We start from the raw sequence: 17,915 nt of genomic DNA, 5'->3' as shown, positions 1-17,915 counted from the left end.
TTGTCTCTTTATCCACCGGATTCTCCTTATTCAGCCATTCGAAAATCTCCAACGCACACCAAGAAGAGTTCTTAATGACCATAATCGACGTGGATTCTCCATATTTTCCGGCAAAGAGTTCATTCGGATTTGGAAGGCAGTTTAGTCGTTCATGTACGAGTTCTTGGTGAAATAGTATCCTTCGCTTCCGTTGTTTTCCGCAACGAAATCTCTCTGTCTACCCCTTGCGGACCCTCGAACGAGATAGAAGCTATTGATTTTTTCTCTATTGACGTCGCCGCTGCTGATGATGAAGAGAATTTGGTCATTACTCCTCTCCCTTCTGTAAATCACAAGGCGGTGAAGTAGACGTTAGAGGAGAACACTCTAGAGGGAACTAGTTTAAAATCTTGAAGAAGAAGTGCGCTAGAAAATGTATTATTAAAAGTATTATTCAAACATTACATGTCTCCCTTATGTAGGAATTCAATACTAACTAATTAACCAAACTAACTAATCAGTTACTAACTAATTAACGGTTTAATAAACCGTTAGTTATTATTTTTACATCCTTCCCTCAAGGAGAAACGTAGTAGAAACAAAGTTTCACCTTGACAAAACAAGTCGATGAAACATCAAGCTACGATCATACCACTACAAAAAAACGCCCGATTAGCGACGCATAATTATCGACGTTTAATCAACGTCGGAAATATGCGACGAATATTTCGATGGTTTAATCCACGAAAAACATGAACAGTTGCAAAATATTAATGAATGAAGAAAACTTCGTCGTAAAAAACAAAGATATTTACCTATAATCAATCATCGTCGCTAAAATAAAAGGTAAATTTCTATAGCAAAATTCGTAAATGAATTTATACTATATTTTGGATTAAATTTACAACGAATATTAAAGTTTTTTTAGTTAATCGAAAAAATCATAGAAAATATCTTTTATGGAAAATTCGTCGAAAATTTTCAACTTTATTTTTGATGTTCAACTTTATTTTCCACGCTTATTTTTTTTATTTATTTTTTTTTTTATCTTTTTCACTATTCTTAAAGAGAGTAAATTTGAGAGGGTGTTTAGAGTAAATATTGAGTTAGAAAAATATGTATGTCGCAAATTCCATAGAAAAACATAAAAATATAGTCGCTGCAGATTCCGTAGAAAATCATATCCGTCATAAATTTTGTAGAAAAATATAGTCGTCGCAGATTCCGTAGAAAATCATATCCGTCGTAAATTTCGTAGAAAAATATAGTCGTCGCAACTACCATAGAAATTCGTCAATTACATATAAAATTATATAAAAAATAATATAATATATTTATAACTAATTATTTAGTTTATATATATTTAATATTATCGTAGATAATATTTAATATTATTATAACTAAATAATTTATATATATTATAAAATGTCACTTAAATAATTATAAAATATAATTATTTTAACTATTTTTTAATTAATTAGGTATATAAAATTATTTTATAAATAATATAAATTAAAAATCAAATAAAACAATATATGGTCGTCGCAAAGACCATAGAAACCTAAATAATATTTATTAATTACTCATTTTCATTCGCGCCTACTCTACCCTCCAACATAGAAAAAAAATCATGAAAGAGGGAGAAAACGGATGTGGTTGTTCATTCTCTGAGCCTCACTCTCTTTCTCTCCAAATCTGGAATGCACTAGGTCGTCATCCCGCCTCTTCTCTTTCTAGCTTCGCTCGATCTCTTTGTAGCTTATCACTAACTCAATCTCCATTCTTATCTCTTCAAACAGTTTATACTGAAATTCTTACGATTGATTTAACAAAGTCTATATTAGTTTCAGTTTCTTATTTCTGAATCAATTTTGTATATCAGTTTCAGTTGCGTTGATTGATTCTATCAGTTTGATATCTACGAGACTAATTCATATTCGTTTAGTATAACAGTTCTGGATTTGATAGATTCAAGCATAGATGGCGTCGGCATCGCCGATGAACAAGATTGAGAGGAATGATCAGATGTATAGGGAAGGTCAGTACGAAGAAGCTTTAGGATTCTACTTTGAGGCACTTGGTATGGCCAAAACCAAGCCTCAGAAGATTGCTCTCCATTGCAACAGAGCCGCTCGCTTGTTACCTCAAATTGCACGATTTCAAAAAGGTTTCAGTTCTCATATCCTTTATATTTATTGTGTTTGGTGATTAGCAATAGTAAAGGTTTGGAAGGAAATTGAAGGAAGGAGTAGGTTAAAATCAAAGGAAAGTTATTAGATCAAAGGAGTTCTTAATTACATTGTTTGAATAATTAGGGATTTTGAAGAATAATCAAATAAGCTTGCAAATCTTTGTTAGATATGTTCTAGAAAATAGGTTCTTAAATACAAAATTGTGATTTATGGTACTACATAGCTTCGGGATTACTTATTGACTTAAAGAGAAAGTTGCAAATCTTCTTATTTTGATTGGTGTCGATGGTGAGAGAGACCATTCTAAACACTTTCATTCTTATTTTGATTGTTAGAGTGGTGAAATCTTTGTAGCTAGCTGTAGTGGTTTGTTAGAACACTTTCATTATGCTTCTTGGTAATGTTAATTATAGTATTAATAGATAAGGAATTGAAGCTGAAATTAAATGCGATTGTTTATGTGCGGTTGGCTTGGACTTATGACTTCTTTCTTCTTCATTCAGTTTGCTCTGTTTTAGTACTAGAAGAAGGCAAATAATGCATAATATAATTGAAGCATTGTACACCTTATTGAAAAACTTAACAATTGCATCTTGATAAATACTCAAGGAGATTGAGCTACAACCAATGAACTAAATGTGTTTTGTTATCTGTAATTTGATATTTGCCCTCACTTGTAAAACCTCATAACATTATGTTTTTTTAGGATTCTTGGAAAAGATCAATTTGAATTATTGAACCCACTTTGAAGTGATGGTATTTAGCACCAAATACATTAGGTTAAGAGTTTAACATGCTATAGTGCACTAATCCTCCTCAATTTTGTATTATTTTTAACCATTTCAATCAGAAATACATTTTAAAGTGTTCATCATATCTTCTTCTTCAAAATTTCTCAGCAATAAAGTCAATTAGTTGCTTATTTGATAGTTGAAATACTATAAATAAATATAAGAGTAGTTTTGCAAATTTCTCAGCAATAAAGTTAATTAGTTTTATACGTAGCAATAGAAGAGTTTAAACTAATTATTAATTTGAATTCATTACAGGTTCGAATTTTATTTCGTCACCGCTATATATAATATATGGTGCTTCAAGAATTCAAGGCGTTTATGGATGGTGCTCATCAACTACGTTAGTATTAATAACATTTTAAAATTTTCATTTGATATTTAAAATTTATAAAATACGTTTTTAGATTTAATAACTTTGTATTTAAGGTTTAATTTAATAGTATTGAATAACGGAATTGATTATATTATTTTGTTCTAAGTTTATTTTAAATATATTTAATTTTACATTTAGTTAAATGTATTTATTTTAAATAATATTAAAAATAATTAATTATAAATTATAATTATCAAACAATTTAAAAAATAAAATTTGTGACGGATAATCCAATAAATTAATTCGTGGGGAAATTTTCGTCGAAAAACCAGTTGAAAAAGTAAAAATAGGAAAATCCATTGCAAAAGTTTATGTTGAAAAAACCGTCGAAAAAAATAAACTGGAAAATTCGTCGAAACAATTTCCGTCGAAAAAGTTAAATTGAAAAAACTGTCGCAAAATGTTTCCGACACACATTTCTCCGTCGGAGCATTAGCGACGCACATTTTTGCAAAAAAAATTTTTTATTGAAAATACCGTCACAAATCTTTTATTCGTCAGAAAATCCGTCAATAAAAAACATCGCAAAAAGCCTGCATTCTTGTAGTGTACAGTCATCGTCTTCAGCAAGCCCAATTCAACAAGCTTCATTTTTTTAACTATCCAATTTAGATAGTCGAGCAAACTCAATTCAGCAAGCTCCATTTTTTTCAAACTACCCAATATAGATAGCTCAATCTTCGTTAGTCCAATTCACAACAATCATCATAAATGATATTTTTTTAGACGCCAACTTTCAACCTTTGCAGCTTTAACTTTTTATGTAAAAATAATAACTAACGGTTTATTAAACCGTTAATTAGTTATTTGATTAGTTAGTTTGGTTAATTAGTTAGTATTGAATTCCTATATAAAGGAGACATGTAATTTTGAATAATATTTTCAATAATACAATTTCAGTTTACACTTTTTCTTCTTCAAGATTTTAAGAGAAGGCGACGAGCGAATCTTTTCCGGGTTCACGAACTTCTCTTCAGACAGAAAGACGACGAAGCACGCTGCTAAATCATTCCAATACATAAGCAAATGAAAAAATCTAAATGGTAAAAAAAAATCTATCAATTTGTTTTATATAGATTACTATATGTATGTGCATATATATCAATTAGAAACATAACTAAGAGCAATGTACTATAGTCTACTACAAGTTTAACTCTTGCTAGTGTACTTCTTTACTTTTACATTATTTGTATCAGAATTGATCCTATAACATGTAATATTTCTGGAGTCGAGCTATATATGATAAATATATACATCTAAAAAAAATCATTAAGGAATAAAAACACTATGGAAACAAAATGACAAAGTCATTCATTCATACCTCATAACATAAAGGATCAGTTAAGACTTGTCTAACTTTGATTCTTGACCCTCCCATTTTTAGAATTTTAATTAAATGGTTTTAACCATTTTTCCCAAAAAAACATAAAGGACCAGCTAGCTAGCTTTGTAAAAATCATCGAGATGATGATAGAAGTAAATGAATTTTTTCAAATAATATATATATATATACAATTGATCAAAATCGGAAAAGAACGAAGGCGGCAGCTAATATGTAACTTACCATTGCCTGTTGCCTGGCCTGAGCACGGTGCTTGGCATGGCTTGCCTCTCAGCCAGGAAGCTATAATATAGCTGATGAAATCTGTGTCAGACAATAAATATAAGCAAGCATTTGAGTATTGATTTTATTTCAGTACATAATAATGATTATCAAACATAAACACTTACACTAATAATTATACGAGAAGAGTTAAGCTAATTAACAAGTGTAATGAAATAACTTGGCACAAAATACTATTTAATTATTAGACTTTATCAGACATAAATAAAGAAAGAGAAATTAATATCTTCCTGGCCTTCCTTCTTTATGAAGATACATTTTATGTTAAAGTGTCATTATTATATAACATTCCCAACGGGAGTTGCATATAAAACTGTAAATTAACAATAGAAGAATCCATTAGACAATCAGTAAGTTGTTAATAATAACTTTTATTAGAATCTTCGTATGATTGCTAGTAATATATATACTATCGCAAGGAATGAACATATCTTGGGTTGACCCAAACTCCAACCTTAATCCAAACCCAAAATATTAATTTGGATAAATTAATTTGTGTTGGGTTGGATATGAGTTTAGTTTAATTTGGGTTGAGTTAGGATTACCTAAATTACTCAAATTATATAAATTTAATTTAATTCTCTCTTATCTATATATATATATATATGATGCTTAATTTTTAAAGTGTTCTGATTGCCGGGTCGAGAATTGTGGTTAATTTGGATATATATGTGAGAGTAAATGTATACTTGGGTCGGATTGTGGGTTAATCCGTTTATAAACTTAAAATGGTTAAAAAATAAAATTAAAAATGTTGTATGGTTCGAACTTGCAACCTAACAAAAAAGTTCAACCATTTAACCAACTAAACTAATAACACTTTATATTTTAAATTCAACACAAAATTTGATGAACCTGGTGGTTCATCAATAGTTTTTAATCGATCATAATTCTCTTTTAACTCTGTGCTATAGATTTCACTATTATTAGTGAGCAATAATAGAAGAATTCTGTCATATTTATAGAGATAGGGGACATAATTCATATGAATACAGTAAGTCTCGCTTAAGCTACTTTAATTGTAGTCTTTACATTTTCTCTTTCACTCGTAGTATGAGAAAGAAGTGAACTCTAAAAGTCAAACTAATTGAGTTGAGGAATCAAACTGTATTAATTGTTTTAGAGATCGTTCTGTAATGTAAGAGTAAATGGATATTTGAGTCGGATTGTGGGTTGACCCGCCCATAAACTTAAAACGGTTATAAAAATAAAATTAAAATGCTATCACATTTTTACCGTAATATTTTTTTCATGATTTTTTATATTATTACTCGTGCAAATGCACGGGATATATGCTAGTTAATCTAATATAAACTAACAATCTTCCAACTCTAATATATTATCTTGATTTTTACTACGTTGATCTACATTACAGTCGAACACGTTTTTGGCATGTTTAACACGTTTTTCACGTTTTTGGTACGTTTAAAACATTTTTGATATTTATAACACGTTTTAACAAGTTTAACACATTTTTGGCACATTTAACACGTTTTTCACGTTTTTGGTACGTTTAACACGTTTTTAATATTAAAAGACGTTTTAACAAGTTTAACACGTTTTTGGCACGTTTAACATGTTTTAACAAGTTTAACACGTTTTGACACATTTAACACATTTTAGCACATTTAACACGTTTAACACGTTTTGGCACATTTAACACATTTTGACACATTCAACACGTTTTGGTAAGTTAAACACGTTTTCGGCACGCTTAACACGTTTCGGCACGCTTAACACGTTTTGGCACGTTTAACACGTTTTGGCACGTTTAACGTATTTTGGCATGTTTAACATGTTTTTGACATGTCAAAAAAATGTTAAACGTGCTAGTACGTGTCAAACGTACCAAAACATGTTAAACGTGCCAAAAACGTGTTAAACATGCCAAAACTTGTTAAATGTGCCAAAAATGTGGAAAACGTGTTAAATGTGTCAAAACGTTTTAAGCGTGTTAAACATGTATAAAACGTGTTAAACGTGTCAAAAAGGTGAAAAACGTGTTAAACGTAAAAAAACTAGTTAAACGTGTGAAAAACGTGTTAAATGTAAAAAAACGTGTTAAACGTGCTAAAACTTGGTAAGCGTGCAAAAATGTATTAAATGTGCCAAAACGTGAAAACGTGTTAAACGTGTCAAAAACTTATTAAACGTGTCAAAATGTGAAAAATGTATTAAACGTGTTAAAACATGTTAAACATGTCAAAAACATGTTAAACATGTCAAAAATGTGTTAAACGTGTCAAAACGTGTTAAGCGTGCAAAAACGTGAAAAATGTGTTAAACGTGTCAAAAACCGTGTTAAACGTGTAAATGTGCCAAAACGTGTTAAGCGTACAAAAACGTATTAAACATGCTAAAACCGTGTAAAATAGATTAAATGAGTTACATACTTATTAAAACTAAAAACGTATTAAACGAGTCAAAACAGGTCAAATGAATCAAATATTTGTTAAACGAGTTAAAAACGTGTTAAATAAGTAAAAAACGTATTAAATTAAATAAAACGAAACAAATAATTATTAAACGTATCAAAATGTGTTAATCAAAATAAAAAATATAGTAAATATGTTTGTTATAAACTAAAATTTAATTTGGCTTCCTCGTACCTAACTTATATTATTTATTAATATAAGATGAATAATTGATTAACCAAATTTTATTTGGGTTAAATATGTTGCCCTTGACATAGTTTTTATTAAGCCACATTTTGTGTTCTAGTACAGTAATCATTAAACAATTATATCACATCCTCTTAATATCAATCTAATTAAGAATAGTCACATTTTTATTTACTATGGATTTCATTGTTTTAAGACTCGATTAACTTTGAATGGAAGGATGCCAGTTGATAAAAGATCATTTTTAATAAAGGTGAGAGATGAAATTACCCGACAGACGACGACGATGAGACGATCGAATGAATCTTTCCGAGGAGATCGTCTCTCAATATTCTCTTCTCTTCTCTTTCGATAGACGACGATGAGACGAACAAATGAATCTTTCCGAGGAGATCGTTTCTCAATCTTTTCATCTTCTCTTCCTATAGACAATATATCGGTCCATTGATTCTTTATTCGGCCAATTGAGCCAATTATTTTTTTACCCATTTTTTCTTAAAACCTCATAATTAGGGTTTATTCTTGTATAGTTATATAAAATAATTTTTTTTAAACGATTTTAAACGTTGTTAATTTATTATCTCGGTATTTATAAATAAATAAATAAAAAATCAATATCGTTAATATAACTATTTTGTAAATCAATTAGAATTTCAGCTAATTTGGAGTTTTTATTACCTAATTTTAGATAATACAATGATATTATTTTGTGGAAATAAAAAATGTTTCGCTAAAATCACAATAAAGCGTGATATTATATTTAATAAAAATAATTGTTTAAATTCAATTTTTGTTATGAATGATAACTAACTAATTTTATATAATTGTCATTTTTAATAGAAAAAAAATCATGAAATATATAAAATGAAAAACAACTCTAAATGAAGCTAGATAAGGACGAGTAATTAAGCAACTAGATTCTTTTAGGTACCAAGAAAATAAAATAATTACACTAATTTTATCTTTAAATATTATAAGTGCATTATAAGTACATAGAAAGATAAGTCACAATAATATATTTTTCTGTATAATATTTATAAATATTAAAACAAACAAGATTTAAATATCTAAATTAAACTAAACATGGAATTAATCTAAATTACCTAATTAAATAAAATTAAGTTTAATCCTACAAGTCATTACAGAATAAAAATACTCAAATTAAAATTGAATATGATTATAATTATTCAAAAAAAAAGCAAGTTTGAAAAGCATTTGACAGGGGAAAGGATGGGCCATCGACCCATTTGAGATATAATGAATTTGTTATAACCGTTTGACATATTGGGCCTGGTCACGACCCATTAACTTAGTTGGGTAAAACTGCATAGTTATTCCCATTCTGATGAGTATTTTTTTTTTTTAATTTGATTGCAATAGAATTATTATAATCTTTTATTTCTCTCTTAGCTTCCTCAACTTCTCCCACCAACAAAGACAAGAAGATCATGGCAAAAGACCCGTCCACAAAATCAGGGCTAAATAGAATAATCTGAAAATTTGTATGGATGAATATTATATTTTAGAAATTTTCACCAACTTCTTGCAATGTTAATTTTTTTTGGAATTTAATTCTTACTTTAACGTTTGTAAGTTTAGGTAAAGTCATGATTGTGGGAGATTGTGTTAATCAAATATGATTTCATAGGTTTAATATCCGAATATCAAGTTTTGAATTTAAAATTTTGTTAAAATATTTCTCAACTTTTGAGAAAATTAACCTCAATGTTATGTCTTTTATTGAAACAATTTATGACTACCATTTCAAGTATATAATGGTTCAATTTCAAATATAGTTGAATATACATAAAGTTTGATAGTGTCTAAATTTTTAAGATTGGTTTATAATTAAACTAGTGTTCAACCCGTCCGTTATAAACAAAAATAGAAAATATTTTTTTACATCATATACAAATAACTTAATCATAAAATTTATATCAATTTTTAACTCCGAAAATATTCTTATTCTGGTTTTTATAGAAAAATTCGAGGTTTGTGAATTTGAATCTCGATTTGCGTATCAGAAATATTTTTAAAACAAAACATTATTTTAAAAGATTTTAAATAATCCTGACCGTTTTAGAAATCAATTAGAAATAATTAATTTTGATTCAATTTTAAATAATTCAAGATTTATAATATTCAAATTAGAATTTGATTATTTAAATCCGTTGTTTAAATTAATTAAAAAATAATAAATTTAATGATTATTAATTTGAAAAAAGATTTGACAATTAATTTATAAAAATTAATAAAAGTGGCATACGTATACAAACGTATTGGCTGAAGTTTCTTTTAGTTCGTAGTTTGATTATACTTGGGAAAGGGTTTTTGCGCTTCATCCTTCCTACCACTTTGAAAACGGTTTCTACGTATAAATTTGGATTTTTGAAAATCGGTCGTATAACGTTTTATTTTTACAGATTATTCTTCCGGTTCTAAGAATACATAGATTTTAGCGTTATTTAAAATATTGTAACAACAATATTTAAATATTGCTACATGTTGCAGATGAAGTTGACTAGGGAGGAAAATACTTAAAGAACATCAATTTTTAAAAGACATTGGGGTTTAAACATTAATCTCAAACAGACCTTTATCAAAATATTTTTTATGAAAACATCCCAAAAATATTTTGAAAACATTTTTAAATTTTTCAGGATTTTTATAAAAAGGTTTGAGGTTCAAAAATTACAAAAATAATTTTAGATTTTAAAAATGGAACCAAATAGGCCTTAGGACCAGTGTCTTAGGTCTTGGATTCATTTTTATCGGTCGAAGGCTAAGGGCCCTTGATCGTAGGTTAAAAGTCTCTCGATCGGGGCTCGAGATCCTCAATCGGACCTATCGATCCTAGCTGAAAAGTCATGGTCTGGGTGTTAAGGACTCTCGATCATAGGTTAGAATTCTCGGTCGGGTGCTAGAATTTTCCGTCGGACCTTTCGGTACTAGGGGTAGATCATCGGTCCTGGGTTCGGGAGTTCTCGGACAGATTATTTTATATCTTGGAACTATTTTATATATCCCCATCTGAGAACCATCTTGATCCCTCTCTCTTTGCATATAGTACATTTCTTTGCACCATGCACACATTAAGAGTTTCTTGTAGTTAATGTATATGTTCACCAATTTACATGAATGAAAGCTTGATTTGTTGTCCATCTTCAGCATATATGTTGGTCCTAATCATCCTTCTTTAATGTTCTTTGTTGGTTGCTAAACTGTATATCATGTCTTTCTACAAGAAAACCCTATATATGTATTGTTCATGGTTGAATTCCTTTTCTTTATTAAAATGATGGAGGGAGATTTTGTTTCCTTATCCAAATATCCACCCTGAAATCTGCTTCTTTTTTTTGTTGTATTATTCATGTGCCTATTCATTTTTATATTCTTTATGGAAGCAAGGTGCATAAAAGTCGACGGTTGGATGTTGAGAGTTTTTTTTGGTTAAACTTTGGGGGCTCTTATATTTGTTATGTTTCATCATTTTTCTAGTGAATGGTTCATGTATTGGTGAATGTTGTTATAGTTTGTTTCATATTATTTTATATTTTACTCTGAAGTTAAAGGTGATAGTCAACTCTTTCAACCATTACAGGTGTGTATGTGAAAGGATGCAACTTTAATATGAAAAAGGAATTTTCTTTACTTTCAGTTTCATCATTTCAATTTAAGATGTGTGGTAACTCAGAGGCTTTTGATGATAACAATTATGAGGCGGTTAGTAACCAAGCCAATCTTACCACAAAAGATCATTCCCTCAAAACGAACTTAAATGCAGATACATTTGATCGGAGTATACACGAGAGATTTGTAGCAACTCTTTCCAGCAACTCACCTTCTAAAGATGTTGACGAGATTGATATTTTATCCAAAAGATAAGTGGGGTTGTCCTGTCTCTAAAAAGCATGGTGTTTTTCCAACTTCATGTGATTACTTCAAATGCGAGTGTGGAACTCAATTCACTGGCCTTAAGAAACACAACTTTGCTTCACTTTGTTTTGAAAGGTGACAAACTTGTTAACAATGGAAAGATACAACCATACTGATAACCTCAGATTTAGATAATTTATTTACATTAAAAGAGTCCAAGATCATTTACAATGCTTTTGTATTTTTTTCATCATAAGGTTTTTGTATATAGGCAATTTCTTCATTATGTTGTCATTTTTCTTGTTTTATATTCGTCCATCCTGCCAACCATTCATTCTTAAATACAATGGGAGTTAACCATGTTGTCTAGGACCCACACTGATGAACTAAGTACAAACTTAAAGTGTTAACCTCCTCATATTAAAACTTTGCCATGATTCTTCATGCCCTATTGCTTTTTCGGGATTGGTAATTGAGATGGTAATCATGGTACACAGATGATCCCTTTGAATTTTATTAGTTCAATCGGTCATATAGTTAAATCATGTCTAGGTTATCTATCATATGAACATCTTGAGCTCTACTTGAATAAACAACTTCATTTCAAAGAGTGTCAATTACCATTATATCAAGCAAGTTCCATAAACATACTGTTGCACATTATTCTTTATAGGACACATGTTAGGTTATGCAACACTTGTAATTTGGCTGACTCAAATTGTCCATTTGTTATCCTATCTTGGGAGTGTTCAAAGGAGGTATATATTTTATTTGTTTTCGCATGTTTACGTTGTTCATTTTTCGTATGTTGAAGGTCAGACTACGACATCAATTACTTCAATGTTTTAGATAAAGAACTAATTTTCTTATCTACTTATTTGGGCTCTCCAGGTTACATCACCAAGAGAAAAGAAGAAATCATGCGGAATTGGCCCAGTTGCATTCATAGCTTGTGCACAGAGCCTTAGTAAGATTTCACAATCCTGAACTCTTTTGGTTAGTCATCATTTGTCTGTTAAATGAATTTTCTTGTCATATCCATAATATAACCTTCATTCTTTTTACAATTGTATACTCTAAATTATATTATTTTAATATGTATATGGTTTGATTATTAAATATTGGCCTTAAATTTATCCATCCATTTGTTTGTTGAAGAGTTGTTTTGATTAATTGAAATAATTATTTATAATTTTATTAATTAAAATATCAAATTATTTATATTTAAATTTTATATAATGGTAGTTTAGTTAAATCACTGATGGTATTGGTCATTCCTCTTTAAGATCTTATTATTTTCTTTTTCTGGTATGCCTACTCTATTGTGGCATGCAATTTGTGCCAGGGAGATTTGATTTTCATGTTCAGCTGTCACCTCCTACTGCGACAGAACGTGGTGCTCTAATGAAACAAGAGATCCAGAAGTGATCCTTAATTTGGTCTGATGATATCTTATGTGATGTTGCTTCAAAATGTGATGAATATGATGCGTATGACCTAGTATTCACTTATAATTATATTTTCCTTTTACATATTATTTCATTTAAGAACTAAGAATTTTGAAGTGTCTTTTGATGTTTGTGAAATCATTTATCATCATGACAACGTATTTATTGTAAGACGAAAATATCTTATATTAACCAACAAAGTAGCTCTGTAGTTACATGCATCTTTTGCATAATACTCTTTTGTTTTTGGTTTAGATGGATGAAATAGATCTAGTTTGTGTTCTTTAAGGAGGATTCATTTGAAGTGTGATAATTTTTCTCCAGAAACCTTTACACTTCCTTTGCTTGAAATTGGTATTTTGTTAAAACTATAAAGCAATTTTGATTTTGTTTTTGTAGTGAGGAAATAGTTGTGTCCTAATTATTGTTAATTGTAAGTTAAGATATAGTTTATTCAAATCTTGAAACTAAATATTTTATGATTGGTTTATGTTTTAAGAATATTATTTAGTTTGTTTTAATATTTTATAAATGACACTACAAATAGGTTACTCAATGATGAGGGTAAAAGTGGTCGTTATAGAGCATTCTATGGCGATGGTAAAAGTTGTTGTCATAGAGTCCTCTATGGCAACAGTAAAAGTGGTCGTCAGAGAGTCCTCTATGGTGACGGTAAGAGTGGTCGTCATAGAGTCCTCTATGACGACTGTTAGAGTGGTCGTCATAGAGTCCTCTATGGCGACGTTAAAGTGGTTGTCATAGAGTCCTCTATGACGACGGTAAAGTGGTCGTCATAGAGTCTTCGATGGCGATAGTAAAAGTGATCGTCACAGAGTCATCTATGGCGATGGTAATAGTGGTCGTCATAGAGTTCTCTATGGTGACAGTAAGAGTGGTCGTCATAGAGTACTAGAGATTAAAATAGTTATTACGGATGAATAAGCCCATCACATTTTATGTATGCCCAAAGTATTTGTATCCATAGTACTGGACTTTCAAATTCTTGAGTTGACTCTTAAAATCTTACGATTTTATGATTTTAAGATTTCATATAAAGTTAACGAGTTTGATTTTAAGTAAATTCTTAAATAGGTAATTTTTACGATTTTAAATTTACGATAATAAGATTTTACAAGTTTATAAATAATTTTGATCTTACGATTTAATACGATTTTATTTAAAAAAACAAATTTATAAATAAAAATTAAAAAGTAAAATTATTATTTATTCAAATAAATTAATTAATATACTTAATTTGTATGTATAATTTTTTTTATATTGTTATTAACTTATTATTATTTTGTATTTAATTTTATATTTAAATATATAATTTTTTTAAATTGGCTAAGTATAAAATACTTAATTATATATATATATATATATAATAATAATAATAATAATAATAATATACAACTATTATTTTTTTCAAATTAAACTATTTCCATTTTTAATAAATTTTAGATTTTACGAATTTATAATTATCTAACGAATTTACGTAAATTCTTAATTTTACAACATTACATTGTACACAAATTCTTAAATTTATTTTAAAATACTGTTTTTTATTACGTTTATTTATATCATTTTTGATATATAATTTAATTATATATAAATAATTTTTAAATGAAGTTAGGTTTATCACTAATTTGTTCATGCATATATAATCATAATTTCTTATTATTTATGTTTTAATTCTATACCTCATTTCAACTCACTTAAATAATATATTTAACAAAATTAGTTTTGTAAGTCTATTATTTTGATCACTAAATTCCTAAGCAAAACTTTTAATATAGATAGAGTACCTTGTCCTCACCATGCAATTGATCTTTCACATTCATTAATAAATTGCATAACAAATGATTTATTTGAAAATACTTTATAAAATAATTAAAAGATCGATCTCAAAGATCTGGCTAGTCTAAACTTAAAAAATGAAAGTAAAAAGATGGAAACATCCATCAAGAACACAATAATAGAAATAAATTACAAATACGTGAACAACCAATTAAATTGAAAATGATCCATTAGTAGAATAAGATGCATAATATACATATTTGGTAAAAAGGATATAAATAAATAAATAAACTTACAACGTAATTCAACTAAATAGTTGAAGAAGACAAAATAAAATACATAAACCTTGATTAAACCTAATAAGGAATCCTCTTTAATATAAAGAAAGAACGTTGAAGAATGATATAGATAAAACAAAACCCTACCCTACTCTCGTTTCCAATTCTATAATGCACTGCGATAGTTTCTTCAAAGTCTAATCATCAACAAATAATTTATATTAGATAGTATTTTCTCATTCATCCTTATATGAACATTTTACGGCCGCATCAACGAATTCGGAGCCTCAAGTTCTACAAAAGATCTCCAACATTGGCTAATTTAGACTGAACATAAAGTGAAAGATATAATCATCAATAACACAAAAATAAAATAAATTTTAAATATATAGAAAACAAATTGAACTGAAAATAACTAATTAATTGAATAAAATGCATATATAGAACGTGGAAAATGAGATAAATAAAAAAAAAACATCTAACTTAATTCAACTAAATGGTTGAAAAAGTCCAAACAAAATACATAAACCTTAATTAAATCCAATAAGAAATATTCTTCAACAAAAAGAATGAATGAAAAGAGATAAAACCAAAACCCTACCCTACTTTACTCCCATTTCCGATTATCTGCACTCCAATAGTTTTTTCAAAGATTGATCATCAACAAACAATTTCACTGAAATATCATATAGTATTTTTTTCATTCATCCTCCTACAAACATTTTGCGGTCGCATCGACGCATTCAGAGCCTTCAAGCTCTTCAAAAATCTCAAACATTGACTAATCAAGATTAAAAATGAAAGTGAAGATGAAGTGAAAGATGGATTCATCAATAACACCATAATGGAAATAAATTTCAAATATATGAAAACAAATTGAACTGAAAATGACCAATTTATAGAATAGGATGCATAATAGATGCATATATAGGATGGTAAAAGTTAAATGAGATAAATAAAATAAAACATTTAACGTAATTCAACTAAATGGAAAATGCAAAGAAAAATACATAAAATCCTAAATTAACTCAAGGAATCTTCAATAAAAAGAAAGAAATAAAAAATGAAAAGAGATAAAAACTAAAATCCTACCCTACTCCTATTTCTGATTCTCTACATCTCGTGGTTTCTTCAAAATCTTTGTTGAGTCGTGGATTATACTAACAAACTTTATAAAAATTAATTATAGTTTATTGGGTTTGTGTTTGAGTTTGGGTTTGGATCTGGACCAAGAATTATTTAGACCTATTATCTTAATTTTTACCCTATAAATATATTTTTGTTAGTATTTTATAGTGGAAGACAAAATTTTAGATAGATAAATAGTGTGAGATAAAACTATTTGTATTCCTTCTACTTCATAGTGAAATTTGGTAGCGATTGAAGTAGATATAACTCTATTGAGTGAACCACTATAAATTTGTGTCTTCTTATGTTTTTACATTTTTACGTTTCTAAAGTTCGTTTCAAATAGGTTGGATTTCGACACCCGAATCCAAACAACTGCTATTAGAGCTGCTAGGCTAGATTGGATCATTTGAAATAATGGCAGGCGAGAACACTATATGATACATTATTGGAAGATACGATGGAAAAAATTATGCATTCTAAAGAAGATGGATGAAGTTTAGGTTTTTTTTTGGGGGGGAAAACAACTTATTGTCATTTCATTAAAAAAACCCAAAACGTGAAAAAAAACGGACATAGTCTCCTTTAACTTTCTAACAAACCTAGAAAGTTAAAGTTATGTTCAAGTAAACAAACATTCAATCAAAGTAAACACAAGACTTACAATCAATCATAAGAAACTAACTAACTTTCGAAAAATTAAAAGACGTCACTTTGTCATAATCGATTTTCCACTCCCGACAAAGGGTCCATTCACGCTCACCTTTGGGAACCCGTCTCCACGTACCGATTAGCGCACCGCAATCAAACACGATATCTCTCCATACATGCTCAACATCACGACGAACTCTCCCAAAAACTCTAGCGTTTCTCTCCGCCCATACATGATAAACAATGGCAGCAAAACCACATTTGAAGACATTGGCTGGAAATCTATTACCTTTAGCTTTGATGCGGGCAGCAACAATGATCTCATCCCATGAACCCGGTAAATGAACAAAGCCCAAAGCCAATGTGAACTTACTCCAAAGGGACTTAACAAACGGGCAGCTCCCAAACAAGTGGCAAATAGACTCCGTATTCCCATCACAATGCAAACAATTAGCATCCGGAATGTCCATGTAGGCAAGAATCCGATCCCGGGTATTAAGCCTACCCCGTAAAGCCAACCATAGGATGAAACGATGCCTCAGAATGAATTTTGAAGACCAAACGAGAGCAGCCCAATCGACAGTTTGACCTTTTTCTCTAATAACATTCCAAACTATTCTCGACTTCAATTTACCATTTTCCTCGGCAACCCAAGAGTGAACATCAGCCCTATCACTTAGACGAATTCTACTAAAATAGTCTAATACTCGTCTTCCTTCCGGAACTCGTCTAATAATTGAAACCCAAAGCCCAGCATCAATGTCGCCAATCGTGGAAGCCGCACAATCCCTTCTTATTCTCAAACCTCGAAATTCCTCCTTAGTAATCAACGGCTGATTTTCAAACCAAGAATCGTGCCAAAAGAGAGTACCACACCCATCCCCAATACGAATATCAAAAATCGAACCGAGGCTGTTTTTTAGATTCAAAATTTTCTTCAACGACCAAGTCATATCATCCGTGATTTTACAAGTCCATATGCTCAATTCGCGCTTCAAAAACCGAGAGTGCACCCACTTGACCCATAGAGAATCTTGTTTAGTTTGTAAAGCCTAAAGATGTTTGTAGGTAACAGTCCGATTCCACTCAATACAGCTCCTCAGTCCAATACCACCTTCGTCTTTCGGTTTGCAAACGTCGATCCACTTGACTTT

The 17,915-nt window shown here is 29.5% G+C and overlaps 1 protein-coding gene across 1 annotated transcript; it reads right to left on the bottom strand.

Moving 5' to 3' along the window:
- Positions 1-16,790: 16,790 nt before the first annotated feature.
- Positions 16,791-17,714, bottom strand: LOC124946311. The gene has a single exon (XM_047486873.1). It carries the CDS (start codon positions 17,712-17,714, stop codon positions 16,791-16,793), a length of 924 nt encoding a protein of 307 aa, XP_047342829.1.
- Between the last annotated feature and the right edge of the window lie 201 nt (positions 17,715-17,915).

The sequence above is a fragment of the Impatiens glandulifera genome, chromosome 7, assembly GCF_907164915.1.
Source record: "Impatiens glandulifera chromosome 7, dImpGla2.1, whole genome shotgun sequence".
NCBI lineage: Eukaryota > Viridiplantae > Streptophyta > Magnoliopsida > Ericales > Balsaminaceae > Impatiens > Impatiens glandulifera.
Note: the sequence above shows the minus strand (reverse complement) of the source record. Positions and strands in the feature narration are given on the sequence as shown.